Below are 27,530 nucleotides of genomic sequence, written 5' to 3'. Positions count from 1 at the left end.
GCCAAGCCTGCCGTTCCCTCGAGACCGTGGTCCGTCGGTTCGGCCGACCATATGACCCGGCGACTGCTATGCACAGCAACGCGCCCGCGCAACTGCATGTACAGAGAAAGTTGACGGTGATTAGAGATTAGACGGAGGGCTCTTTTGTCCTGGCTCCGGCGCAGCAATGCACCAGCGACGGTTTTCATTGGACTTCGAACACAGCCGTCGGATGCTCCTCGTCGACCGCCAGCATAACTATACATGTCCGTACCTATATGTTTGCTACGTCGGCATACGACATTTCGACCCTTTGCTGCAGTTGGTCGGCATGCAAGGATATATCAATGCACATACGTACGTTGTGCGATGCGCGGCGTCGGTCATGCGTGCGCCGTCCCGTACGGACGGAGAGCGACCCGCGCCCCAGCTTTGCAAGCATGCGTCATCGGCGTCGACACACCATTAAACGGAAATGTCGCCGTCGCAAACATAGCCCGGGCCGGGACTCGGGAGCGCGGCCTTGTTGGTGCCCGCGGACCCAAACGGCCCTGACCCTCCTCCCATGCCATGGGGCCGCCGCATTGACCTGTCTTGGATCCATAAGGCGTAAAGCGAAGCCCGCTGCTGCCACATCTCGCCGGCCGCGGACACTCTTCTCGCAAGGGGCTTGACTGGGCTGGGGGGCCCAAGGCGGGGAGGAAGCCATCGCCGGGCTCCTTCTCGTCAGTCTTTGCTCTCTTGTGCGGCATTTTAGAGCGACGTGCTGCCCGCGCCCAGCATGGATGAGCGCCCAAGCGACCGCCAAGCCTGGCCTTCGACCCTCTTATCATGACCGTCTCACCTCGCGCGGGCTGGCGCTGTCTCAACAGACGCATCGGCATAAAACCGCTTCGTGCCGACGTTGCGTGTGGCCTCTTGGCCATGATTTTTCTTTTCCCTCTCCGCGTCTAGCTCCACGCCAGGCAGTTCGAGGCGAGAAATCCACTAAAAGAAAAGAAAGCGAGTGAAGAATCTACTAACATCCACTTACAGAGAGAATCGCTCGCACAGAAACGCGCGCCAGTCACTTCGTCACCGGCCCAGATTGGCACAGAAGGAACACCCCGAACTCTGGCAGCGATGCCGAGCCTCGGCGACGGCTCGGGGCGCGGCCCGTACGACGTGGCCGTCGTGGGCTCCGGTCTCGGCGGACTCGCGGCCGCCATCGCCCTCCGCCGGGCCGGCCAGCGCGTCACCATCTACGAGCGCTACGACTTTTCTGGCGAGGTTGGCGCCTCGCTCTCGTGCGCCTCCAACGGCTCCCGCTTCCTCGAGGAGTGGGGCGTGGACATCGCGGCGGCCAAGCCCGTGGTTCTCCAGAGTCTCGTCAGACACGACTGGCACACCGGACACGTCACCGGCACATACCCCCTCGGCGACTACCGGGCGCGGTTCGGGACAGACTACAACAACTTCCACCGCATCGATCTGCACGAGCGCCTCAAGCATGTGGCCATGGCGGACGAGGGGGGCGGCACCCCGGCTGTCCTCAAGCTCTGGCACCGAGCCGTGGGCCTGGATCCCGTCCGGGGAAAGATACTGTTCGACAACGGCGTCGAGGCGACGCATGATGTCGTCGTGTGCGCCGACGGCATCCGCAGCCAGATGCGCCAGCAGCTCGGCATCGAGCCGCACGTCGCGCCCTCGACGTCGTGCTGCTACCGCTGCATCATCCCCGCCGACCGGCTGCGCGAGCTCGGCCTGTCCGAGTTTTGCGACAGTGGCGCCGTTGAGTTTTGGGGCGGCGACGGCATCGACAAGATTGTCATGGGTGCCTGCTCCAACCAAGACGTCGTGAGCTGCTACTGCTTCTATCCGGCCGACAAGAACGACTTGAGGGAAGACGGCTGGGACGTGTCGACGACCGGCTCCAATCTCGCAGACACGTTTCCCGGCCTCGACGACCGGCTCAAGACTCTGTTTCGCAATGCCCAGGACATCAAAATGTGGCGCCTCTACAACCACGATCCATACCCGTACTGGGTCAAGGGCCGCTGCTGTCTCGTCGGCGACGCAGCGCACCCCATGATGCCCGACCAGGCCCAGGGCGCCTGCATGGCCATCGAGGACGCCGGTGCGCTGGGCATCCTCTTCTCGCCGCGCTATGCCTTCCTGACCATTGCTCAGAAGCTGCGCCTATATGAAGAGGTGCGCCGGCCTCGCGCGACGCGCTTACAAGAGGCCAGCAAGCGAGCCAGGCTGGACATCACGGAGCGCATCGGCTGGAGCACCGCCAGCGACCGACCAGGCAAGCTCACCATCGAAGAAGTGTGTGGCTATGACATGCACCTTCACCTGGCGGAGCTTGTGCAGGGGCTCGTGGGCGACGCCGCCCATCCCTCGTTGTGAATCACGGCTAGTATTTCAACTGCTCCAAGATCCGCTGCCCGCACGTTAAAACAAAACGAGCCCGTTCATCTCATAGTACCGTATGCGCGCCCAGTTCACAATGTCCCCCGTTCCATCCGACTGGTCCCGCCTCGACCACACCCGCTCGACCAGGTCTCTGGCGTTGTAAATGTATCCAAACCCGCACGTTCTCTCCATAATCAGCAGTCGGTCCTGGATGACAACACGGTGTTCCAGCTTCCAGCACGCTCCTCCGGCCATGACGAGGGGAAACACCAGGCAGGACTCGAGCGGGCTGCCGTACCGTATCTTCTGCACCGCGTCTACGATGCCCTCGACGAACTGGCCTACCTTGGGATCGGTGAGCTCATAGCCCTCGACGATCTGATGCAGCCTCAGCCTGATGGCGTTCTCGAAAGCCATCGTGGCGTACAAGACGTCGTCGTTGGCAGGCGAAAAGGTCCAGGCGGCGCGTGACATGCCGCCGTATTCAAAGGACCAGTTGTTGATGCGCTCCTCAATCTCCTGGGCGTGTTCTCGAAACGCAGCCTCGGAGGCGGGATCGACGCGGGTGCTCCGCAGGTCGGCCAGCGTGTTGACGCGGTCGACGAGGTGGAACAGTTCCTTGGGGATGCCGTACACGGCCGAGTCCTCCTCATCCGGCGACGACGTCATCCGGTCGAGCGCCGCGGCCTCGGCCTCCTCTTCGCCGATGAGCGGAGGCCGGCAGGTGGACGTTGTGGCTGCAGAGTCGAGGAACCGGGCCAGCCGCAGGAGAAACTTGTAGTGGCCCGTCATCATGTCTCCCTGCTGCTTCTTGAGTGTCATGAGCAGGCGCTTGGCGCCCTTGAGATGCAGCTTCCAGCCCTCGCTGGTGCCGTCGAAAAGCTCCGTCATGCAGAGCAGCAGACTACTGACGAGGGCAAGGTCGGCGCTGGTCTTGTCGACGTGCGGTAGAAGCCTGGCCAGGGCCTGCGTGGCCTTGCTCTTGTGGTACAGCCCACGGTCACCCAGGGACGGCTGCAGCTTGCGCCAATGGTTGGCCGACAGGGCCAGGATACAGTGCAGGACGAGGTCGTTGCCCTGGGCCAAGGGGAGGAGGTAGTGGTTATAGGGGTTGCTGGAGGAGCAGCGTCGCGACAGGATGGCGGAGACGATGGTAGAGTAGTGGTTGAGTAGCGCCTTGTCCTGGGGCGCGTGGAGCTGGGGGAGCAGCTGGGGAACGTACAGCGACAAGGAGGAGACGGGCGTCGAGTCGACGGACGCAGCCGGGCTGTCGTTGCTGACGGGGGTGATGGCCTCGATCCAGCCTTGCGGGGAGCTGGCCATGTCCCAGGAGAGGCTGTCCGGGCTCATTAGCTCCAGGGCCATCTCGCCGGCCATGGTTGTAGTCGTCGGGGGCATGGGAATGGCGGCCATGGGCTGGTGGTCCAGAGTCTGGTGGCCGAAGGTGAGGCTGTGGTGGGATACGTGATCGGCAAAACTGCCGGGGCTGCTGTGGCGGGCGCTGGCGGGCGTGGAGACGGGACTCGGGGTGCTCCGGATGGGAATCTCCATCATGGCCACCTCGGGCTTTGCGGGCATGAAGCCGGCGACGACGGCGCCGAGGGCGGCATGGGCCATTACGTCCGGGGCGCCGACGGCGGAAGCGGCCCTGGCCCTGGAGTGCCGCTCGGGGGGCCACTCGCAGTCGAGGCATAGTCGGCGGCAGTCACCGCATCGCGGCTTGGTCTCGTCGCACTTTTTCTTGCGGCGCTTGCACATGAGGCATCCCGTCTGGACTCTTCGTATGCGGGCCTTGGGCATGTCGCCGGTCTGGGCATCGTCGCTCGAGCCGGCCGACGAGTTGCGCGGACGGCACGGCAGGCTCAGGCGCACGCACCTGGCGCAGGGCAGGCTGCCATCGCAAGCCTGCTTAATCTGGGCGCAGCGATGGCAGACGGGGCGCGTGTCGGAGCCCATGGGTCGAATGGAGGGGCCCCAAGTAGACGGGAGCGCAAAGGGCGGCGGCGATGCCGGCTTTGTCGCGTCGTTGCTTCTGAGCGGCCAAGGACGGTTGAGTGGATGACGGCGCTTGAGTTGATTATCAAAAGGTCATATGGCCATGGTTTGGGAGGGGAAGCTGCTTCTCCGGCGGTGGGAGAAACGGTCTGGTGTTTTTGGTATGGGTCCCCTCTGGAGAGGGACGACCTGAGAGCCTGCAGAGGGCACCTCGCAAGGGGAAGGGGGGGGGCGGGGGGCGGGGGGCGTCAGCGCTGCCGTGTAGGTACAGTACCTCGTCATCGGGTGCTGCGGCAGTGCGAGAGGACGAGCGAGACACGGTGCGAGGTGCTGGGCTGGTATCCCTTTCGCCAGCTCTCGCGGGCAAACATGTCGCTGCCGGTACTCGATGGATACTCCCGCGCGCACGGAATGTCGGGTCTCGCAGTTGGGGGCCGCGACATGGCCCAGCGCCCGTGGCAGCTGTGTTGACAGTCGGCACTCGGTGCTGGCTTGTGGCTGGCGTTGCAAGCGCCGCGACCAAGTACAGATACTTATAAGTACAGTACGAATACAGTACGAATACGTTAGCATCATTTCTCCGCCTCCCCCCCCCCTCTCTCTCTCTGTTTCTCTCCTCGTCGTCTGCACTAGGGCCGCACGGTAAAAATGCACCTAACCTCCTGCCGGCCGCCAAAGCTCTGCAGCCCTTTGATGATAGTAAAGGCGCCTCCTCGGGCTGACGGAACTGAGGGGCATTTGTGTATTTGTAGAGTCGGCTGCAGGCCCATCTGTATACATACACCAGCATGTGCTCCTGTCGAGCACCTGGAATGGTTTGTTGCCGTCCCAGTTCCTTGACGGCCAAAGGGTATCCTCAGCTGGAAGCTGGACACGAAACCAAGGTCAAGATGTGTTTGTACCCTCGAATCCCCCGAATCTACGTACCAAGTCTGGGATAGCTGCTCGCCTGGAGCTTCATCAATCCCCCCTTGCCCTCACGCCTGCGGTTAGTTTCTAGGGGAGTACAGTAACTTTGCTTCTGGCAAGCAAGGGAAACCACAGTTGCACAAGGCCCCCCTAATAAGCCCTTGTAACGGGCATCCGTGAATGCAAGGAGCACAGCACCTAGTAGATGTACATTCACGGTGCAGTATTCGGAAAGCGAGAGCGAGGGGGGCAGTGCGTGCAGATATGCCATACTGTACTTAGCTCAGTCGCCTTGCCCGGCAGCCTGTGGAACAGACGACGACCCCAGGGTCGCACACAAAATCAGGCCGGCACAGAGCGCCACAGACCAGGACATAGCAATAAACCCAACTCTTTCTCCTCCGGCTGAGCCCGCCCCTGCTTCTCCTTTCCTCCTTCATCCTTGTCCGCCGCGTTGCGAGACACTACCGGCCCCGTGGTTGGTCGTCGCGGGCGGCAAAGGGGGGGGGGGCTTCGACGGAAAACGGAGCCCAGCAAGGCATGCTCCCTACTAATAAAGCAGCGCGTCGGAGTACTGTGCGATATTCCGTGTACCCCCCCCTAGCCTGATAACATGGGTTGTTGCCAAGAGGCTCGTGGCAGGCAGTTTGAAAGCAAGATCCAACAGGCTTGGCTTTCCTATAGTTAGCAGCAGCAGCCCGTGCGATCATTGACAGCCCTACATGTCGCGGACACATCAATGGTACTTGCCCTTTCCTATGCGGGTACAGAGTACCTAGGCACAGCGCAGGCTCGGAAAAGTCTATTGTATCGAGTACCTACCGAGTACAGTACGTGCAGAGCCCGTGGGGACGGCCGGGAACGTGGATGGGCGGGGCCGCGTTCCGTCAAGGCCGCGTCCCGTCAAGGAAGTGGTCTGTTCCCTCATCCTCCTGTTTCTTCCCTCTTTGCTGTTACATCGCTTTGGCGCAGACGAGGATTGGCAGAAGGAAGGTTCCATCTGATGACAAGCATCCCGTCCGTTCAAACAGAGAGAGGGGGGGTTCATCTCTCAGATTCAACGCCCGTCTGACCGCAAGACCCCCCAGCAAACCAGCTGACAGAAGAGGAGAGAAAATATCCATAAATGAGACATGTAACGTGCAGACTGCATCTACAGAGTACAGAGCGTACTGTACAGTATGCCTGCCTGCGTGCTTCATCAACTCCCGCCGTATGTCTACTAGAGCTCCCAGTGCGCAAGCCGAATCTCGCGAGCTGTGCGGTCGATAAACTCCCGGGCCTGCCACAGATCCTTGTCCATGTGCATAAACGGGTGTGGCACGCCCGGAAAGCGCCTCACCGTCACTTCGACGCCATTCTGGACCAGAAGCTGCGCATACCGCTCTCCCTCGTCGCGCAGGGGGTCCGCGCCGGCCGTGTAGACGACGGTCCTGGCCAGCCCCGCGTGGCTGGCCGCCTTGAGCAGGTTGGCGAACCACCCGGCCCTCTCCCGCGCCGCCCGGTGCTCCGCCGGATCGCTCGGCAGCGATGACCACTTGAGCCGGTCGAACCAGGCCAGCCGCGCCCAGTTGAGCGTCGGCGCCATCTCGTTCTCCTGCATCGACGCAAAGGGCGACTCTCCCGCCGACGAGTATTGCGACAGGTCGTCAATAACGGGCGTACCCACCGCCACCAGCCGCAGCGGGATGGGACCCGGCGCCTCGTCGCGTGCCAGGTGCGCCAGCGCCAGCGCGATGCACCCGCCCGCCGAGACGCCCCCCAGCGAGATGCTGTCCGGCCGGATATTGAACCGGGACGCCCCGTGCGCGTAAATGTACCTGAGCGCGGCGAAGCTATCCGTGATGCCCGTCGGGAAGGCAAACTCGGGCACCAGCCGGTACGCCACGTCGATGACCACCACGTTGGCCTTGCGGCAGATGTGTCTGCAAATGTGCGCCTCCGTGTCAAGGTCCCCCAGCCCCCAGCCGCCGCCGTGGAAGTCGACGTGGACGGGCCAGGGCCCTTGGGACGGCGGTTCGTAGACGCGCACGTCGATGCTCGAGTCGTCGAGCGGGATCTGGTCGTCGTACACGCGGCCGACGTCTGGGGCCGGCCCCGTGCCGTAGCTGTAGAGGACCGAGTACCTGGATCGCAGCTCGCCCAGGTCGATGGGCCTGAGCGGCGTGTTGGCCACGTTGTCGTTGTACAGCTGCTCGAAGACGGGGTCCAGCTTGCCCGCAATGGACGGATGGATCGGCTGCAGGGCCTCGTGGCCGCCGCTCTGATGAGCTGCCATATTGTGGACGTTGTCTGAGGAGCTGAGGAGAGGGGTAAGGACTGGAGGCAAGACCGATGGCCTGTGCAGGCGTCGTCGTCAGGCGTCGTCGTCGGCGCGCACAGCAATTGGACACTCGACGAGTTCGAGTCGTCGATATGGGATATCCAACCAACACCTCCTCAATATATGCTTGACCTGAAGGCTCGACAAAGACACCGAGTGCGATATGACGCAGATTTTCTATATTTGCCAGTCCCTGATGGAGCCTGCGGGTCTTCCGTCCTGCAGCGGATGGGGGGCCCGCCCTCCATCTCAGGCACTGGCACTCCGTCGCGCCCCGGCCACTGCCGCTCCCTGAGTTTTTTCCACTGGATTCTTTCCTACCTTCACATCACAACCACCTTTCCAATGCCGTTTGTTACGTGGGGCAGCCCATCCGCGTCTAGGAATGCTTGAAAAACAAGCAACGCCTACGAATACTGTGCATGTACTCACATGCCGACAATTCTACGGAGTAACTTACTCCGAACCCATTACACTTTGAAAGCACACCCACCAGACGGTACCACGTCGTACACGTGGTGTAACTTACATAGATGGATCCGACGGCTGCAGAACTTGGCATGCTTTGCTCGATTGAACTAGGATAGCGTCCATCATATCGAGTTCCAACCGCAAGGCAAGGTCGTGTCCATGCACGACCTTCTTGTTCCCCATGACCCTCGAGACCTCAAGCGCAGGCCGTATTGTTAAAACGGTCTCTTTGCCTCTCTTCGTCAAGTCGGACTCACCGACGCCTACGTAGATGGGCGCGCAGCTCTCAGACCCAGGTCGGCTTTGGGAAATCTACCCAGGGTTTACTCTGGTGTCTGCGAGTAGAAAGTGAAAATAGAGCCTCACGCAAGATAGAAAACATCGTGGCGCTGTGTGGTCCCAACATCTTCTTACAAATCCGATACTACAAATAGTGTCTTCAGCATCACCACGTGTGTCTTGTGGCTCTCCTGCCGGCGACAGCTCTAACCACCTTCTTTCCCCCTCCCCAGTCTTCGTACCTGGTCCAATGGAGTCTTCTGAGCTTGTCGACCAAAGTCGGCTGGACCCTTTCAACTCCTCGCATGTGAGACGTTTGATGGTCTCCGAGTTCTCACCTGTTCCTAACTCGATATGCAGAAAGCCATGTCGTGAGCCGTACATGCCTCCGGACATAGCATCCATCGAGGATGCAGTTCTGGACGCCTACCTCGGGTCTGTTGGCTGGCCGGAGGGCATCCTTTCGAGCTTGGAGCTGGCGCTGTGCTGCAAGGTTCATCGGCGCCATTCGCCGAGCCAACGATTTCCCAAATTGCTCTATGGGACGGGATTGAATATATCGCGGCTATTCTACTCGGCTATGGCCCAGCACTTGGCCAGCATGGGCTTTGAAGTTATCGCCATGGACCACCTCTATGAGACGGACGTGGTTCAGTTTGCAAACGGCGAGCTTGTCTTTCGAGGTCGCATAGGTAGGGACTCGGGAGATGATGACGCCAAGGCTCGCGGACTCGACGTTGATGCATCCTTCGTCATGGACTTTTCGACTTTCAAATGGCTGTCTACGTCGCCCAATCGTTCGGGGAGCTGCCGCCGCAGCGGCCATGCTCAGCAAGCCAAGCATTCTCGGTGGCGTCAATCTAGATGGGGAGCTCTGGGGAGGAGTCAGAAAGCTAGGCGTCTCCCGGCCCTTTCTCTTCATGGGCGCTGAGGACCATAACACAACTTCTTTCCCTGGCTGGAGCGAGTTTTGCAAGGCAATGTAGAAGAATCACTCCGATGTATGGTTCAAGTTGCTCAATGCCAAGAACACCGTCCACGGAAGCTTCCTTGATTTGCCCCATTGGTGACTTGAATGGCCTGAGGGCCAGCAAAGAACTTCAGCATTTCTTTGGAAAGGCTACGGGACACGGGGACATGGAAGTCTTGAAGGGGCATATGGCAGATTTTGTTGAATATGCCCTATCCGGCGGGGATGAGGGCGAGGTCCAAGCTCAAGGTTTCCGGGTATCTCGTCCCTCTGGTAGACGACAGTCGCAATCAGCAATTCCATGGAGATCCTGTGCATTACACCTTTGAGCAAGGATGTGTTGAGAAACCTGACCATCCCTAATGAGCGTTCGGTGATGGCGAGTCCGTGATAGGGGCGTTGCGTCACAAGCGGGTGATATAAATTCACCAATTGATACCTCTCAAACACGAGGAGTTCAGGATAGGCCGCCTGGCAATAAACGCTTGAACCAAAACTGCGACTTGTCGACTTGGTTCAAAGCCCCTTGTCAATAAAATACGGAGTTGCTAGATCCTAGAAGATTTCTCATCAGGGGGTTCCCTCCCAGCTCTCGAGGAGTATCAATCAAAACTGTTGGCTTCGCCCGCTCTCCTTGGGCTGCAGCAAACTTGTTAAATCTATTTCAGGTTGAAGATAAGGGTCGCTTGCTTCTGGAACCCAGTCTGATCGGAGCACGACAACACCCACTGAACGGATCAACTCTCTGCAGCTCGACGCTTTACCCTCAGTCTAAACCCAGTATATAGTAGTAATAATATATAATCTTCTTCGCTAACCTTGTGTATAAGCGAGCCGCTTGACCTTAACAGGACCCGTGAATCTAATGGCTCCCCATAAAAGCACCCCCTCACTCTTACCAGCGGCGAAGTGAATAGCCCGAAGGTAGCCTTTCGCTGCTTCTAATACCACGCCTTCACTTAGGATTTCGCTTTCGTCACTGCTGGGAAGGCACGCGGCCGCCTCCGAGTGAGCTGCATCTATTATAGTCGAGGCATACGAAACACGAAATCTCGGGTACCATCACAGAAGCGGGGAACCAAAATAAGGAGCTCATATACGTCAAGGCGAAGGACAAACCCCGTAGTCTTTATAGAGGGGTAGAAGGGCTAAAAGGCTGGGTGGTCGGTTTCACATATGCATACCATTTGCATCCGACCCTGCAAGTCTTCCTGCTCCTTCGCTTCCCGACTGATTTTTCATCTGGCCTATAGGGACTACAACCGGCACATTACCCTTTCATAGTAGCTGTCAAGCTGGTAAAATACCGCTACACCATGCAAAATGAGGGCACCCCCAATAGAGGTGTTACTAACGCGTATTATAGGCCCTTTCTTGTCCTGACAGTAGCATACTCAAGAAGGTCAGCATCACTCTCCTCCCAATGATGTTCGACCTCAATAGTTCGGACGAGCTCCGCTTTGTTTACACTCCTCGGCACAATCTTATAGGGAAAATCTACCGGATGGTTAATCATCCCGGGCATAACCTCTAGCTTGGCCTCAATCTCTATCCCCTGCTCATCGACCGCCTTGCTAATATTAAAAGCGGCTATTATTTGCGCGATTGTTAGGAAGACGCTTGAGTCAGCGAAGTACCGGCCAGGGCATACTCTGCGTCCATAACCAAATGCTACGGTCCTAGGATCAGGCTCGATATGCGGCTCCAGGAACCGCTCAGGGTTAAAAGAACCCGGGTTTATATATACTTTAGGATCATGTAAAAACCACCATACTGCAGGAAGTAAGTATGCCCCTTTTGGGATGAGATAGCCGATATAGGTGATATCCTCCGTTGCGGCGTGAGTTACGCCTAAAGGCGAGACGGGGGACCATCGGAATGTCTCCTGAACCACGCCCTCAATATACGGCAGCTTATCCCGGTCGCTAAATTGGGGAAGCCGATCTATACCTATCACGCGGTCGATCTCCTCTTGCGCCTTGCTCTGCACCTCAGGGAACATAACCATAGCTAAGATAAAGCTGCTTAGGGCCGACACGGTAGTGTCCGCGCCTGCGCCGTATAGAGTCGCGGCGGTCCACTTGATGGCGTTCTCGTCGTTATAACTCGGCCTCAACTCTGTGTCGCCCTCGCTGCTCTGTTGGACCAGCTTAGACACGTATGATGGCCGATAGCTACGTGCCGCCATCTGCCGCCGAACGAATGAATAGGGAATCTCTGCCACCGCCTGATTAATCTCGTTCCACCGGCGGGCTGTCTCCTTAAACGACGTTCCGGGGAAACTATCAGGTAGATGCCGAAGGGCAGGAAAAACATCGACTAACCAACCCAGAGGGACTAGGGCAAGCGAGATATTGGTCATCATACGCTCGACCAAGTTTACCAAGGGGTCAGCCTTATTCCGCTCGATGGTATATCCGTATGTCATTTTTAAGATGACTGCACCAATCTCGCTATAATATAGTTATTAGTTGGCTGATACTTAGCCGATCAATTAATAGATATAGCCTGCTCGGGAAAGAGGTATTCACCTCTTGTTCTTATCTCCTCGAGCTGTAGACAATCGGACTTACGTTTTGAGATGCTTGATTAAATGCTCCGGTTTATTTAAGACCTGCAGAAGAAATCGCCGCGCCCCTACTTCTTGAATGTCATTATACCGGGTCGCCGCTGCCATTGTGCCCAGTTGTTGGTGCACCATCTTGCGTCCCCGGCGGTATTTATCACCGTATTGCTGGCTGGCTAGTATCTCGCCAAAGCCACATAGTTTGGACGCAAACTCGAACTGCGGCCGCGCTGAAGTCTTTATTGAGTTCTTCTCCATCAGATGATGAGCCGCCTGCTTGTCATGGATGATGACAAGCGTCTGACCCATCACGGTGACGGAGCTAATCAGGCCGTATGCTTCCTTGTGCTTGAGCCAATGCTGAAACTCTGGGACCCCTTTTGGTGGGAGGTCCATAATATTGCCGACGATTGGTAGGGGTTTGGGCCCGGGAGGAAGGCTCTGGCCAGCCATCTTTCTGAAGTATTGTCGATACAGTAGTGCTATTAAAACAGCCATACTAGCTTGTACCACAAATGAGTTTGTCATGGTGCGGAACTGAACCCACAGTCAAACATAACTCTATATAGTGTCATGATGAAATTGAAGGATACTTACCTTTAAGTGGTGAGAGATGAAGCTAATTGACAAAAAGGGGGTTTTGAGTAAACCTGACTGGAAGATAAGTTAAAGTCTGGGGATGTAATGAGTAATAATGGAATCTTGCAAGGGTCAATGTAATGGACAGCTGCCGCTGCCAACGCTCGTCTTATAGTTACTGATTGCAAGACACGGTGCCAACTTCGAATCTACGACCTTCGAGTTCCACGTCCTCGGGTCACCAATCGGCAGTTCTTGGCTGCAACACCGTTCCTATCCCGTCGATCAGGTTTTTGAGATTGACCCTTGTTGCAGATCTGGAGGTTGAGTTTATGACTCTTATTGGTTGGTAAATCTTAGGGTTAAGGGTAGGAACCGTACAGATTCGTTGGTGCCGCCACGTTTCATAGCTTTAAGTTTCGGCTCAAGATAAGAGGCAGCAAGACAAAAAGAAAGGAAAAGGCATGTATGATGTGTCTCATGCGGCCACCTTACTTCGCAGACAGAAATATAACGGATGTTATTACATGCACTACGACGTGCCCAACCCTCATAGATAGAAAGAGGTAGGACCCAAAGGCTATAAAGTCGAGTTCAAATGATCTCCAGTAGGAATGGACAAGTCTTACCTCTCTACATCACGCACCAGTACTATGACTGTTGCAGAGATAGTGGAGGGTGTAGCACCGCATTTCACGCCCGTCGTACCCTGCAAGCTTAATGTAGGATGCTACGGTCCACCGGGTAGATCCGACGAAACTCCACGGATATCTAACAGGTATATAGTATATAGTATCTGGCGATACTAGGACTTTGGCTAAACATAGAAATAAAGAAGGTTACATGGGCGGGGTATAACTAGAAAAAGGAGGACGTTTTATATTTCATATAGCCGATCGTTTGGAGTAAAATATACGAGAGAAAGGGAAAGAAAGACAATCAGTTTAGATGGGGCGAACGTATAGGTAATTTCACACAGCAGACCAGGGAATCAGCTATAATCCGCACTAATAAGGGCATTTGTTGAAGCGTTCTGCTTTTGCCTTGTTAAGCGGTATCTAGTTTAGAAGCTATAAACGTGGAAGGGAGGGTTAGACCCACACAACTTGCAACTTCCAGTTACTGTTAAATTGCTATATTTAAGTCACACCAAGCTTTTGAGAGAAGATGCTAGTGCCTCTATTGCAAAGCGTCGGAGAGGTCGCCGCTGCCTCTATCAAAACGTCCGAGGGTAGACCGTGCCTCTTCAACCACACGAATAAGCAACCCCCTATCAGGCCTAAGGCATGGCATCAGGGATGGCTTGATGCTTACTTTAGCTATAGTGCTAAATATCATCAACTTGGAGGGTGTGTCAGACAGAGCAGACTAGGAAATCAGCTATAATCTGCACCAATGGAGGCATCTGTTAGAGCATTCCACTTTTGCTGGTCAAGCGGTATTTTTAGTCCGATAGCTATAAGCCTGAGAGGGATGGTTTACTTCACATAACCTATGCCTTACAGCTACGATAAATTGCCTATATTCAAATTTACTGAAGTCACACCCAAAAGGTTAAATAAGGTTGCTGCTGCCTGTACTTAAAAGTCAGAGGCGTGGACTATGCTCTTAAACATACGGATAAGCAACCGCTATCGTGCTCCGGGAATGGCATCAGGGATAGCTTGAAGCTTGATTCAGCTACCGTGCCAATATCACCAACCTAGGGGGTCTGTCACGCAGAGCAAATCAGGGAATCAGGTATAATCCGCACTAATAGAGGCATTTGTTGGAGTGTATTGCTTGTGCATTGCAGTTCTTTCGGCCTTACATCATCCAAATCGACCCAAGGATTCATCGGGGCGCAGCCGTACTCCTGATTAGGCTCGTGTCATTTGATCCAGCTTGCGTCACCATGTACAAACTCTCCCCTATATGAAGTGACTGCCATTCGAGTGCTCCCAAACGGATGGCATTTGTCCAATGAGCGTGTATGCAAACGACTGCCCAAGAAACCTGGAGAATGACATTCAGTGTGCGCGCGGAGCCTCTCAAAACGGAATGATCACAGCTAGAATGGAGGCAGCTCCAAGATTTGAAACGATGGGGCGAGTGATGGCTTATGACCCTCCACCCTTCTCCAGCAAAGGGCATCGAGGCCAAGAGCAACCAGAGGCTCCAACTCCGTCTTACAATCCGGAGCAACGTATCCACTAGTAGCGGGGGGTGACTAGCAGCCAGGTCAAAGACGCACTTGGGCCAAAGAGGAAAGTCGATGTGAAACCCTCTGTCATTTCTCCTTCTCGATATGGCAGGCCATCCATCCAAGATGCATGAGGAGGCCCTCACAGTTGAAGTCTGCCTTGGCCACACATGTATGGTAGCATTCAATGGTCACAAGCTCCACCTTCCACCTTGGTCTGAGCTGTTGCAGTAGCTACTAAAGCTTGGAGTCTACGCTGCTGACGAAATTGCCTTGCAGTCAAGAGACGTGCCGCTGGCGATAGAAGTATCGCTTTAGTCTGCTTCGACTTCTCGGCCCATGATTGCAAAATATGAACAGTGTAGCTTGACACGGCTTGACAGGCAAATGCCACAGCTTCTAACCTCTTATCTTACTCTGCATCGGCAGCGTTGTGCCTGATCATATTCGTGTGTGCATGCAACTGTAGGGTTCATGCGTGACCGAACACCCACCCCAAGCTGGCTCCTTTGGTCTGGTGCAATCGGACCCCTCAATTGCCCCATTCTGATGATGAAGTCATGACTGGGGGGCTAGTCGTTCCCATTGGCGGCTCTTGGTGCTTGCATTAACCTCTCCGTCTTGATCGTACACGTCGGAAGTCATGTTCAGAGACTCGGCATCAAGCAGTGTTCGCTTTATGTTATTTTCTCGCAAAGGCAACACATATTGACCCCAATTCTTTAATTAACAACTCATTACTTCCCCACACAACGCCTGTTTGTCCGATTTAAAAGGGCCTGGTTTGGCTTGCCAAACGGAGCCGTGGCGGAAGACGGGATGGAATCAGTGACGGCCGTGCGGCAGTGTCAATTGGCTGCTCCACCCCCTTCCCCTCCAAGGGCTGGAGCAAACAAGTGTGAAAGGCGATGCACCGCGACGTTTTTGGTGCCCTCCTAATCTCCTCGACTCCAGGGACATGGATATGCTGGTCACGACCTCCCACGAACAGTTACCAAGCTTCCCGAAGGAGCACTGGTTATCTTTAATCTAGCCGAATACAACCCTGGCCACATATGCCGCCTTTGAACGCGACCTGCCCTGATCATCCAAGCGAGAACGTCTTCCCATTATTAGAAGTACTGTATCATGGAGAGGGCTCCGGCAGATAACATAAATTGCTCGATTGGAAGCAACAAGTGTGTTGATTTGGTCTTGCAAAGCCACATCACCAAGCTTCGACAACTTTCCACTTGCCGGAAATGATGAAGGGCTCCATTACTTCTTTTGTCCTCGCCACTCTCGCGGGTACCGCCCTGGCAGGCCCGACTCGGGTATCAAAGTCCGAGGCCGTTGTCGGACCGGCGGATCTCCAAGCTTACAATGCCCCCAATGCCGTATCCATGGAGGAGAGCAAGCGGATGAAGCTTGATCAACAAGCACGCGACGAGCAAGCCGGAGCCTTTGCCAAGGACCGCTACATTCTACAGCCTGCTACTGCTTGTAAGGATGGAAAGGCGGGCGAGTATTCATGCAACAAGCTCGATCTCAAGGGTTTTCTCCGTCACCAGGACATGCAAAGCCGCTCGCGCAGAGGCAACGACGTCTGGGGTAAGCGATCAGCGCAGTAAAGAGAAACTCGGTTTCTCTTCTCACCTCTCCAAAGGCTGGCGGACTTCCATGACCTGCGTGACACTGACATGAATGTTCGACCCAGGCTGGACGTCGCCTGACGGACGCGAGTTTGCCCTCGTCGGACAGGCCGACGGCACCGCATTTGTCGAAGTGCTCTCTGATGGCAGCCTGCAATATTTCGGCCGATTGAACACGCAGACGGAGGCTTCAATCTGGCGAGATATCAAAGTCATTGGCAACCACGCGTACATTGGCTCCGAAGCCCCCGACCACGGGCTGCAAATCTTCGACCTCACCAAGCTGCTCAAGGTAGACCCCAAGAACCCGCCAAGCTTCAGCACTAGCAGCGATCTGGCGGCTCTCTTCAGCGGCTTTGGCAGCAGTCATAACATCGTCGCCAACGAAGAAACGAAGACCATCTTCGCTGTCGGCACCGCCCGCAACGAAAAGTGTCGGGGGGGCTTATGGATGGTTGACGTGTCAAATCCCCGCCATCCCCAGGACAACGGCTGTGTTTCCCAGGACGGCTACGTCCACGACGCACAGTGTGTCATTTATCGGGGTCCGCAGCGAGATTTTCAGGGACGCGAGATCTGTCACTGCTTCAACGAGGATTCGCTGACAATCGTCGACATCACCAACCGGCCATCGCCGCGGCAGCTGTCTCGCACGACATACAAGGGCGCGAGTTACACTCATCAGGGCTGGCTTGCCACGAGCGACCAGCGCTATTTGCTCCTCGATGATGAGCAGGACGAGTTGAAGTCTGCGGGCATGGCGAGCGATGGCCACACAACTACGTACATTGTCGACGTGTCCGACCTTACCAAGCCAGTCTTCACGGGCATCTACAAAAGCCCGGTCAAATCCATCGATCACAACCAGTACGTACTTGACGGCCTCTCGTACCAGAGCAACTACGGCTCGGGCCTGCGGATGGTCAACGTTTCCACCATTGTCGAGGATGACACCGGCTCTCTTTTCAAAGAGGTTGGTTTCTTCGATGTCTACCCAAATGACGACGCGGAGGGCGGTACTGTTACATTTAATGGAGCATGGTCCGTTTATCCGTACTTCAAGAGTGGCTACGTGCTCGTCAATAGCATCGAGCGCGGCATCTTTTCCTTAAAATTTACCGGCTAGGGGGACGCGTATTAAGGAACTTGGAGGAAAGTTGTAACATGATGCAACGATTCAATCAAATGAACCCCGCCTCGATGCAAATATGTTCGGTTATAATTTCGGCCGGTGGATGGAAGCAGCGTCTACAAGGTGCGGCAAGTCGGGCGCTGGGTGTGGGCCGGAATTATTCGACAATTCATTAGACTCCCGCTGTAAACGTAATATGCCTCCACCCAAGAAAGAAGGCGTGGCAAGTGGAACGGAGGCTTCAGTCAAAGGATGAAAGGGGGGTTAACGATGGGAGAACTTCGTAAGAGGCGATGAGCGGTCCAACGACTGTTCTTCTAAGCACGAAGTTGAGAGCCAGTAGGTTGAACCCGTCAAACTTGAAGACCTCTGTGCACTTGTGATCGTAGGCTAGGCTGGAGTCACGTTTGGGTGGTCAGCAGATGTCCCGTCGGATTACATCCGGCTCGCCCGCGGCGGGGGATGTACTCGGCCAAGTCCTCCAGGATTCTCCGTTGTAACTCTCCGAGGCTCGATCGTGTCCACTCTTCGTATGTGATGGAGCGAGACCGGACAGTGCCCAGCACGACGCAGCCGGGGCTGCTGCACGACACGATGCAGATGGTAAGCTTCTGGCTTAGCCTTAGTCCGAGGGAGCCAGCCTGCAATGTTTCGGGGAATAGGTCGACAATAGGGCCGATCTGCGTCCGATGAAGCCAAGCGTGCCATTCATGCATGACATTGCTGCTTCGATCGAGTGGCTTACGCCCGTTGAACACTTGCCTCAGGAGTGCCTCGTCCTCGGGCATTAGATGCCGCCAATGCGCGGCAACAAATCGGACACTACTGCGTTGGGCGCGACGTTCTGGGGGTTGACCATTATATAAGGCGCAAGGGCATTGTCTAGCCACTTGCTCGTGGCTGGCGTGCTGGTTGGCGTCTTGATGCTCGCATTACATGAGTGATCCACGCAGGCGAGGAGCAAGTCCAGGACTGTGTGATGGAGCAAGAAGGACCATGGCAGCAGGAAGGGGCCAGCCAGGGGAAGGAGGGGTACAAATGGACCGTCGTTTGAGACGAGAGGAGGGGAGTGAACATAGACCTTAATCCACCTCTTGATTTTTTCCCTCCTTCATTCCTGTGCGGCTAGACGGAGCCATCTGGTAATGGCGAGGGGCGGGACGGGCCGCTGCGTTAGTGCCAGACTTATAGCTTAGCAGTCGATGCGGGGGAGAACCGAACGCCCCGAATAAGTGTCCTTATCGCCACCCTCGAACATGGTCGAATCGAGACCCTGGCGATGTGGGTGATGTCGCTTTGGCCAGCCTTCCTCCAGGCGCTAGTCCGGCCACGATTTCCGACCGTGTTCCTCTCTCAACGCGTGGTTCTCAGGCCAGGCCACGAAGCCTTGGTCGAGCACGAAAAGACTATGTACAAGGAGCTACATCGACTGCAGGGCTCAGCAATTTCAGATCAGAGTTCTACGGCGAGGGTACTTACCATATTGACCCAACAGTAGTCTTCTCCTACATCGACGGCATACCCCCTTTCGACCAAGGCGAACCTGTCGCCGTGGGCTACAGCGGCATTTATGGCCATGGCCGACTATGGCTACATACACGGGACCCGCGGCTGGAAAAGGTCTTGCGTGTGGGCGAACATGTTGTCCTGCTAGACCTTGGACAAGGAGGGGTCTTGGCGAAGAGGACGTCCATAGTCATGTAGGGCTGCCAGTAGAAGAGCACCAGCATTGGATGGCTGAACGCTCAGCTGGGAATGCCTACCAGACGTGGTGGTGGTAGCTATATATGTTGGTGCTGTTTAGGAGATAGTAATTAATTAATGATTTTCTTTCTTGGGAGGAAACTTGGAAAGCTGACGTATTTTCTCTCGTCTTCAGTGGCCCCTTGCTCTTACCCTTGTTTCGACGGCTCTGAAGACATGGTGTCAAATAAGTGGGTATTCCGCCATTCTTAACTTTAACTCTAACCGCTTTTCTCCGCGGAGCTAATTACAACACTCGATCGCCTTTAATACTAATCGATAGGCCTAATTGAGTCAAGTCAATAGACCCCTTTCTGGGCGATTCACACTGGTTGAGAGATCAGCTCGCCAGGCGAATCAAGCTGTCATGAGCCCGACGGTGAGTTCGACAGCGTCATCGTCCTTTCTACCTTCCCTTCGCGTTGCTCTAAGCGTGGAGCTGCCAGATACCGGCATCGTTAGCCGACTTGCACACCACCATCCTACAGGCTAGTACAGCCACCTGTTTTACTGTCTCATGTCGAATACCAATTAATGGCATTAATGATCTTGCATGTTATTCTCCGAAGTAGACCACATATACTGGTCTTGGCGAGCATGAACCTCCGCACCTGTCAAGCAGCCATCCCCACATCCGTCAAACATCCCAAGAAGACGGATTCAAAACAAATCCATGTCTAGATGAGCTGTCAAATCGGGGTTGAGTAACCACCAAACTGGCTGCCGCTGGATCGCGTCCTGTGCGTTTGAAGATGCTTGGATGAAGTAGCAGTCGAAGATACGGGAAAGAGGTCGAGACAGGAGATACTCGATTGGGGAATTCTCGCAGCGCAAGGTTCTTTCGTAGCATGCTTGAAAGTAAGATGTCGGGTCCAGTTTGAAGCTAGAAAAAAACCACAACTGACTTTCACAACGCCTTGCCAAAAAACAATTCAACTTTAACTAATACTCCCATAGAAAGGTTCGAACTTTCAACCTCCTGATTAACAGTCAGACGCGCTGCCTATTGCGCCATACGGGAATGTGTTGGCGACCGGGACATTTGTTCGGCTCCATATTGGTCCCGCCGTTGGCCTACCATCAATTACAGCAATACTGAGGCGCTCATCACGTCCTTTTTTGAGGCAGTCAAGTTCGAGAGGACCAGACCACAAGAACCAATCATCAGCCGCTGTCGCGACAAGGGCCGTTGGACAAAAGAAATGAGGGTTTTGCCCAGTACTCGTGTTTGTTGGGCCCCCACGGTGCCACGCAACTCTGATGTTGGTCGATGCCTCGCGCGTCTTCACGCTACGCCACATTAAATTGTCAATGACAACATGAAGACGAACTCTAGTGCGAGACGAGCAACGAATCAATGGTGCCAAATGCGTTGAGGAAGAGTGGACTGCTCCGTCAGTAGAAGGACCAAAGAGAAGACGAATGGGCTGCAGAGTTGGTGTACAAGTCAACTGTGCAGCACCGGATTCCCAAAAGGGCAGCAGCATACTTAGCTGCAGTTTGCTCCACTGCTGTACGAGTCGGGATAGACAGGGACCACGTCTGCGCATGTACGAAGTCCTGATGAGAGCCAGTGCTACGGTACGGAGTACTGTACGTATGTTTGTTCGACTTGAGACAGGTAACTTACTTCCTCACCCGAGCCATTTCTCTATGCCGCCCAGTTTGTGAGCTTTATTTTCTTTTTTTCTCTTTCCCCCCTGAGACTCCACCTCATCTGCCCGTCCCGTCACGGATCTTGCATCACTAGCAAGGCGGGGGTACGAGTCGGGTTAGTCCACCCAACCGCAGCCGCCTCGAGATCCCCGGGGGCTCGGACCGTGCCTCGGTTAGGAGTGTAGTTCGTACATGAGGAGTATATGCGTCCACTCTTCCAGGAAATACAACGGGTTTGGCGAGGGCAGACGAGAAAGATACAACAAAGCTGCATCGTGGAACTCGGCGCCAGACGCTTCTAATCGAGGTCATGGCCGTCCAAGACGTTGCCGAGGTGGCCCACAGCCTGTCAGAGCCAGAGAAAACAGACCCACACAGCTTGAAAGACACGTCGGGGGACCAAACTGCCCGAGAGAAGCAAGTGGGCAGGCGGCTGTCGCTGGCTGGCGGCGGAAGTCTCTCCCTAGCCGACGTCGAGTCTGTCCATGTCCGAATCCGAAATCTCTCCGTCTCGATCAATCTAACGCCCTCCCTCCTCGAACCAGCCACCTACCAGCTTCTCTTCACTTCAAAACCAAACAGTCAACATGTAGCCTCTCTTGCAAGGACGCTCTTGGACTCGGTCGCGGCTGATCTGGAGCCAGGCTCCCTCACGGCCATCATCGGGGGCAGCGGGTCCGGCAAGACGACACTGCTCAATACCATGGCCGAGAGGGTCACCAGCTCGAGACTGTGCCAAACAGGCACGACGACTTTCAACGGGCGGCTGGGCGTGCACTCTGTGAGGCACGCCTACGTGATGCAGCAGGATGTCCTTCTCCCCACTCTCACCGTCAGGGAAACCCTCCGGTACTCTGCCGACTTACGCTTGCCGGCCTCGACGCCGGCGTGCCATTGCCAGAGGGTGGTTGACGAGGTCATCCGCGAGCTCGGGCTGAAGGACTGCGCCGATACAAGGATCGGCAGCAGCCAGCACCGAGGGTGTTCGGGCGGTGAAAAGCGGCGCGTCAGTATCGGAGTCCAGCTGCTTGCCAACCCATCCGTGCTCTTCCTCGACGAGCCTACAACAGGTCTTGATGCCACGAGCGCCTTTCAAGTTATGCGCGCTCTCAAGGCACTCGCTCGCAAAGGACGGACCATTATAACCACCATCCATCAGCCCCGCTCCGAGATATGGCACTTGTTTGATAATCTCATCGTCTTGTCCAAGGGCGGCCCCGTCTACTCCGGCACCATGGTCGGCTGCCTCCCTTGGTTCAACGACCAGGGCCTCGAGATGCCGGCTTTTGTGAATCCCGCAGACCACGTCATCGACATCTCTGCGGTGGACAACAGAACTCCCGAGCTGGAGCAGGAGAGCAGGGCCCGAGTCGAGAGGCTCAGGGCCGCGTGGCGCTTGGAGTGCCCAACACGCTTCGCCCCGGTGACTGCGGCCGAGGACACCGTCGGCCGGGGAACACGGGGTTCGACAACCGTGGCTCGCAACGGCTTCGGCCGCCAGCTCTGCGTCTTGACTGACCGCACCTTCAAGGTGACGTATCGGGACCCCTTAGGCATGGCGGCCTCCGTCTTCGAGGCCATCTTCATGGGCCTCGTCGTTGGCTATCTGTTCTACAACCTCGGTCGAGACCAGGCTGGCATCCGATCGCGCGAGGGTGGTCTGTACACGGTAGCCGGCTTGCAAGGATACTTGATTCTTATATTCGAAGTCTATCGAATGACGATTGACATTGCTACCTTTGACCGCGAGTTCTCGGACAATTGCGTCGACGCTTTGCCTTTCATTTTCTCGCGCCGCCTGGCTCGGTTGCCCACGGAAGACGTGCCGGTGCCTCTCCTCTTTACCCTGTTGGTCTATTTCATGGCCGGCTTCGACCGCGACGCCGAGAAGCTTCTCATCTTCTTCGCCATTACCTTGGTGAGCCACTACATCGCTGTGACATGCGCCATGACGTGCGTCGTCGCTGTGAGACACTTCGCTGGCGCAAGTTTGATCGCGAACTTGGTGTATACACTGCAAAGCGTTGCAGCTGGCATATTCATTCAGAGCAATACTATTCCAGTTTACGTGAGATGGCTCAAGTGGATAACTTATACTGTGAGCTCCCTCTTCCTCCTACAGAACACAATGCGAGATCAAGGACATAGGTCTAACTATGACAAGTTCTATGCTTTCAGCGCCTACGCTGGCAACGAGTTTCAGGGCAGTTTCTATGACTGTCCAAGCCCGGGCGGCCCTTCGAATCCTGCGTGCATCCAGTACACGGGCGAGTACATCATGGAGTCTCTTGGCTTCCCTAGGGATTGGGTCGCCCGTCCCATCATCGCAATGGTAGCCTTCACAGTCCTCTTTTGCGCCCTCTCCTCCGTCGGACTTCATTTTTTCAAGCCGGGCATAGCTATTACTCGTACCCGTACTACAGATACCGACCTGTCCGCCGGCAAGGAGACGATGGCAGCCCCTTCCGCCGAAGTGCGGACCGTTGACCTCGGACTTGATCGTTTCGCGCTGGCATTGGATAAAACATCCATTTTTGGCAAGAAGCTGCCGCGTAAGACCATTCTCAACCCTGTCGATACCACGTTTCAAGCCGGCGTGTTGAACATCATCATGGGTCCATCAGGCAGCGGCAAGACGTCGCTCCTCAACGCGATGGCGCTGCGGCTGCGCAATTCTGTCGGTACAAAGTATCGCCCATCTGGGAGGCTCACGTTCAACGATGCCATGCCTTCGAATGCCGTTATCCGATCTGTCTGCTCTTATGTTTGTCAAGACGACGATGCGCTTTTGCCCTCCTTGACTGTCCGAGAGACTCTCCGGTTCGCGGCCGGCCTACGTCTGCCATATTTTATGAGCGCCGCCGAAAAAAGCCGACGCGCCGACGAGATTTTGCTCAAAATGGGTTTGAAGGACTGTGCCAACACGCTGATCGGGAGCGATATTATCAAGGGAATTTCTGGCGGCGAGAAGCGTCGCGTCTCCATCGCCGTGCAGATCCTTACCGATCCTCGCGTTCTTCTACTTGATGAGCCGACGTCGGGCCTCGATGCGTTCACTGCGAGTTCTATCATGGAAGTTCTCAGAGGCTTATCTAGCGAAGGTCGCACCCTCATTCTGACCATCCATCAAGCGCGCTCAGACCTGTTCAGACATTTCGGAAACATCCTCTTGCTCGCACGTGGGGGCTCGTCTGTCTTCGCCGGTCCAGCAAAAGATATGCTCGATCACTTTGGCACGTATGGCTATGCGTGTCCGCGTGATACAAACCCGGCCGACTTCGCCCTCGACCTGATAACCGTTGACTTGCAGCGAGATGACAGAGAGGCTGAAAGCCAGGAGAGAGTACAGAAGCTAATTGAGGGTTGGAAGAGCCATGGACAAAGGCCGCTTGATGGGGCAGGTCCTCTCAAGGCCGAACTTCAAGAGTTGGACGGGCCGGACAGTGGTACTCCTGAAGCAACACGGCTTGACGGTCACAGGGAAGGGACAATGGCAAATACAGAGGCTCCGATGGCAAACGAAGAGTTCCAAGCCCGCGCCCGCACATGCCCCCGCGGCAATTCGTTCAATAAGGCGGACCTGTCAACGCCGGCTGAGCTTGGCGCTCTCGTCCGTAAGCGGACGGCTTTCTCGGCTGCGCTCCCCCTGCTTCTTCACCGGGCCTTCATCAATACCCGACGCCAGCCACAACAAATCCTTGCTCGGACAATGCAGGTCCTCGGTCTGGCCATTGTGCTCACACTCTTCTTCGCCCCATTGCGCAACGACTACTACTCCGTACAAAACCGGATGGGATTCGTGCAGGAGCTCGGGGCGCTCTACTTTGTCGGGATGCTCCAGAACGTCGCCATATACCCGGCCGAGCGCGACGTCTTTTACCGGGAAGACGACGACGGCGTGTACGGCGTGGACCCCTTCCTGGCTGCCTACACAATCCTCGAGGTGCCCTTTGAGGTGGTGAGCTGCTTGCTGTCCGGAGTGCTTGCAGTATTTGCCGTCGGACTGCCAAGGACGCTCGCCATGTACTTTTCTTGGGTCTTTGCTTGCTTCGGAATCGTGTCTTGCGGCGAAAGCTTGGGTATCATGTTCAACACGCTCTTCGGACATACAGGCTTCGCCGTGAACGCCATGGGCATCTTTCTCTCCGTGGCCACCGTCATGGCCGGGATCCTCTCCATCGACATGCCGGACATGTTCCGAGCCGCCAACTATCTTTCGCCGATCCGTTACGCCACCCGTGCCGTGGCGCCCTATTCGCTCCGCGGAGTCACCTTTACATGCACCGACGCGCAGCGGCTTCCCACGGGAGGATGTCCGATCGAGACGGGCCAGCAGGTGCTGGAGCTGTACAAATTTGATGTTGATCCGGTGGTGAACGTGGGCGCACTGGCGGGGAGCATTGTGGCATACCGCATTTTGGCGTGGGTTTTATTGAGGGCATTGAGAGCAAGATGGAGAGACAAACAAAGACAAAGCGAGTAAGCGTCACGAGCGGGTTTCGCTAAGGACAAGGCAGACGTGGTCATATAAATATAGCCTCACTACTGTATCTAAAGGATGCCATGTGCTTGGCGGCACGTGGAGCCACTTGAACGTACACGTTCGTGTAGACGTCCGTCGTCACCATTGGACGCCAAGGGAGACAGCGCTGATAGATTACACGATGCATTGCAACGCCATTGATCCTCTCGGCCGAGGATTCATCTTGGAAAGTATCAGATCGTTCACGTTGGGCTCATCTATACCATCATTTTGAGGATTCACCAAGCGTGGATGAAACTTTAAACACGCACTGTTCAACCTTCACAATGAGGAGGACTATTATCCGTATGTTCTCGTACGATCGCGCACATGCAGCATCGAATCGGGACAAGAAAAAGGAAGAGCAATGCACTACCAGATTTATTTTCTCATTACCCAGTAAACCACCCCGTCGCTGCGCTCAATGTCTCAGAGCAGGCAGGTGAACGGACCCGATCTTGGTTGGCTTGGATGTCTATGACGTATGGTGCCGGAAACGTCATCACTTCGCCGAGGAATCGGCGCAGTGATACAAAGCTAGGCTGGGTCTTTGACCCAGCTGTGCTCAAGAGTCACACACAAGCAGGAAACCGGGACGACCAACACATCGTCGCAGACCTAAGCAGCTTATTGAGACAATTTGAATTGTTGAATAGCCACGGAAAGGACCAGGACACCATGAAGGACCAAAGCACAGTCATTGAGGAGTTCAACGACCTTGTCAACATGACAGTGTCGGAACTCGAGACCTGGCTCAAGTCGGACGATTCCCAGAGCGCTGGGTGGCCTAAGGGCGAAGGGGCAACAGAGTCGGTTGGGCACGATAGCGGCCGCAACATCATCTCGATTCTCGAGTCAAACCCGGATAAGGACCCCGAGAGGTACACAGACGATCAGATCCAGCATATGAGAAAGGTTGTGGCTTACTGGTAAGTGCGCGCATGAATTAACTACTACTTGACACTCGGTTAAGCGCACCATGACAGCAAGAGACACCTGGCCCAAGAAGAAAAGGTAAATAACGAAAAGTCGACCGAGGAGGTGAAAAGGACCAAGTCGTACGCGTCACTCAAGAATTGGGGTCACGATATCTTGAAAAGTAACAAGGGGAACAAGGAGGCCAAGAATGGGGACAGCGAGCAGCAGACTAGCGACAAGCGGAAAGCTGACGACAAGAATACCGGCGCCAACAAAAAAAGAGAGACAGAAAAGGGCAGGTCGTCTGAGGAAAACAAGGCAGGTGAGAAGAACGGCCACAGCGAGAAGGCTAATGGGACCGATGGAGCCCACGAAACCCGAAGCATGTCCAAAGGCACCGCAAAGAAGAGCCGTGACGAGAAGAATGAGGCCGAGAATGCAGACGAGGACAAAGAGGATGACGGCGAGGAACTAGAACAAGAGGAAGAGGAAGAAACCGAGGGAGAAGGTGAAGACGAGGAGGAGGACGAGGGGAAAGAGGAGGAGAGCAAGGGTGCCGAAAATCCAGCCAAAGGTCCCAAGCCTGGCGACACAGTGAGCTGGAACTGGGGCAACGGCCAGCCAGAGGGCAAGGTGCTCGATGTTAAAGGCGAAAGGTAAGTCAAGCTAGACGCTTTGCAATGCTGTCTCTTCCCCATGTCCGAATGGACTCGACTGACTGACGACAACAGGACGACTGTCGAGACCAAGAGAGGCAACGAAGTTAGTCGAAAGGGGGACCCCGAGGATCCGGCCATCGTGATTGATACGGGCAAGTCCAAGGCGATCAAGTCGGCCCACGAGCTGAACTGAACGACCTTTTAGCAATCATGTACCATAAAGTGGTCTTGGGGTTCATGCGCAGTCTCCAGTCTGTTTTCCGCGTCCGTGTTCGTCCGAGTTTGTCGTCAATTGTTGTCTATGTGCAAGGTCATCCAACACATTGACCATGAATTAAGACTTGACCGCAGTCAGCGATCACGACAGAAAACGAAATCCGCGTGCCGGCGAAGCGCGTCAGGTTGCGACGGCATTGGTTGCTGTGACTTGCGTGTTTGTCTGCCTTGAAATATCAAGCTTCGCAAAGGCGGGGAACATGGAGTTTCCTTCCCTTCTTTAACGAGGTACCTCGCAGAGACGGGAGGCTTGGCGACGGGGAGACGCGGTACCAGGTACCTCCAATATACGTAGGCATTTTAGCCCCGGGCATCATCAAAATCCGTCTTGTCAACCTCGTCA

At 55.6% G+C, this 27,530-nt stretch overlaps 7 protein-coding genes and 1 non-coding gene across 8 annotated transcripts; 4 read left to right on the top strand and 4 right to left on the bottom strand.

The window, feature by feature from the left end:
• Positions 1–1,101: 1,101 nt before the first annotated feature.
• HRG_10602 (FAD binding domain-containing protein) lies at positions 1,102–2,370 on the top strand (the record flags this gene model as incomplete). Its single annotated transcript, XM_044869073.1, has 1 exon — positions 1,102–2,370. One exon carries the CDS (start codon positions 1,102–1,104, stop codon positions 2,368–2,370), a length of 1,269 nt encoding a protein of 422 aa, XP_044715815.1.
• A 45-nt stretch (positions 2,371–2,415) lies between these two features.
• HRG_10601 (fungal specific transcription factor domain-containing protein) lies at positions 2,416–4,332 on the bottom strand (the record flags this gene model as incomplete). The annotated part of the gene is made up of 1 exon (XM_044869072.1): positions 2,416–4,332. The coding sequence occupies one exon, from the start codon at positions 4,330–4,332 to the stop codon at positions 2,416–2,418; it is 1,917 nt and encodes a 638-aa protein (XP_044715814.1).
• Positions 4,333–6,502: 2,170 nt separating this feature from the next.
• HRG_10600 (alpha/beta hydrolase fold domain-containing protein) lies at positions 6,503–7,558 on the bottom strand (the record flags this gene model as incomplete). Its single annotated transcript, XM_044869071.1, has 1 exon — positions 6,503–7,558. The coding sequence occupies one exon, from the start codon at positions 7,556–7,558 to the stop codon at positions 6,503–6,505; it is 1,056 nt and encodes a 351-aa protein (XP_044715813.1).
• A 1,177-nt stretch (positions 7,559–8,735) lies between these two features.
• HRG_10599 lies at positions 8,736–9,339 on the top strand (the record flags this gene model as incomplete). Its single annotated transcript, XM_044869070.1, has 2 exons — positions 8,736–9,150; positions 9,173–9,339. 2 exons carry the CDS (start codon positions 8,736–8,738, stop codon positions 9,337–9,339), a joined length of 582 nt encoding a protein of 193 aa, XP_044715812.1.
• Positions 9,340–11,892: 2,553 nt separating this feature from the next.
• HRG_10598 (cytochrome p450 domain-containing protein) lies at positions 11,893–12,342 on the bottom strand (the record flags this gene model as incomplete). The annotated part of the gene is made up of 1 exon (XM_044869069.1): positions 11,893–12,342. One exon carries the CDS (start codon positions 12,340–12,342, stop codon positions 11,893–11,895), a length of 450 nt encoding a protein of 149 aa, XP_044715811.1.
• A 3,549-nt stretch (positions 12,343–15,891) lies between these two features.
• On the top strand, positions 15,892–17,407 carry HRG_10597 (regulatory P domain-containing protein; the record flags this gene model as incomplete). The annotated part of the gene is made up of 2 exons (XM_044869068.1): positions 15,892–16,240; positions 16,347–17,407. 2 exons carry the CDS (start codon positions 15,892–15,894, stop codon positions 17,405–17,407), a joined length of 1,410 nt encoding a protein of 469 aa, XP_044715810.1.
• Positions 17,408–20,104: 2,697 nt separating this feature from the next.
• On the bottom strand, positions 20,105–20,177 carry HRG_12138. The gene has a single exon. It is a non-coding gene; the product is annotated as a tRNA-Asn (tRNA).
• Positions 20,178–21,122: 945 nt separating this feature from the next.
• HRG_10596 (ABC transporter domain-containing protein) lies at positions 21,123–27,104 on the top strand (the record flags this gene model as incomplete). The annotated part of the gene is made up of 8 exons (XM_044869067.1): positions 21,123–22,910; positions 22,977–24,238; positions 24,293–24,835; positions 24,887–25,234; positions 25,991–26,263; positions 26,321–26,574; positions 26,647–26,908; positions 26,984–27,104. The coding sequence occupies 8 exons, from the start codon at positions 21,123–21,125 to the stop codon at positions 27,102–27,104; spliced, it is 4,851 nt and encodes a 1,616-aa protein (XP_044715809.1).
• Between the last annotated feature and the right edge of the window lie 426 nt (positions 27,105–27,530).

This window comes from Hirsutella rhossiliensis, assembly GCF_020360975.1.
Source record: "Hirsutella rhossiliensis strain HR02 chromosome Unknown scaffold00016, whole genome shotgun sequence".
NCBI classification, from domain to species: domain Eukaryota; kingdom Fungi; phylum Ascomycota; class Sordariomycetes; order Hypocreales; family Ophiocordycipitaceae; genus Hirsutella; species Hirsutella rhossiliensis.
Note: the sequence above shows the minus strand (reverse complement) of the source record. Positions and strands in the feature narration are given on the sequence as shown.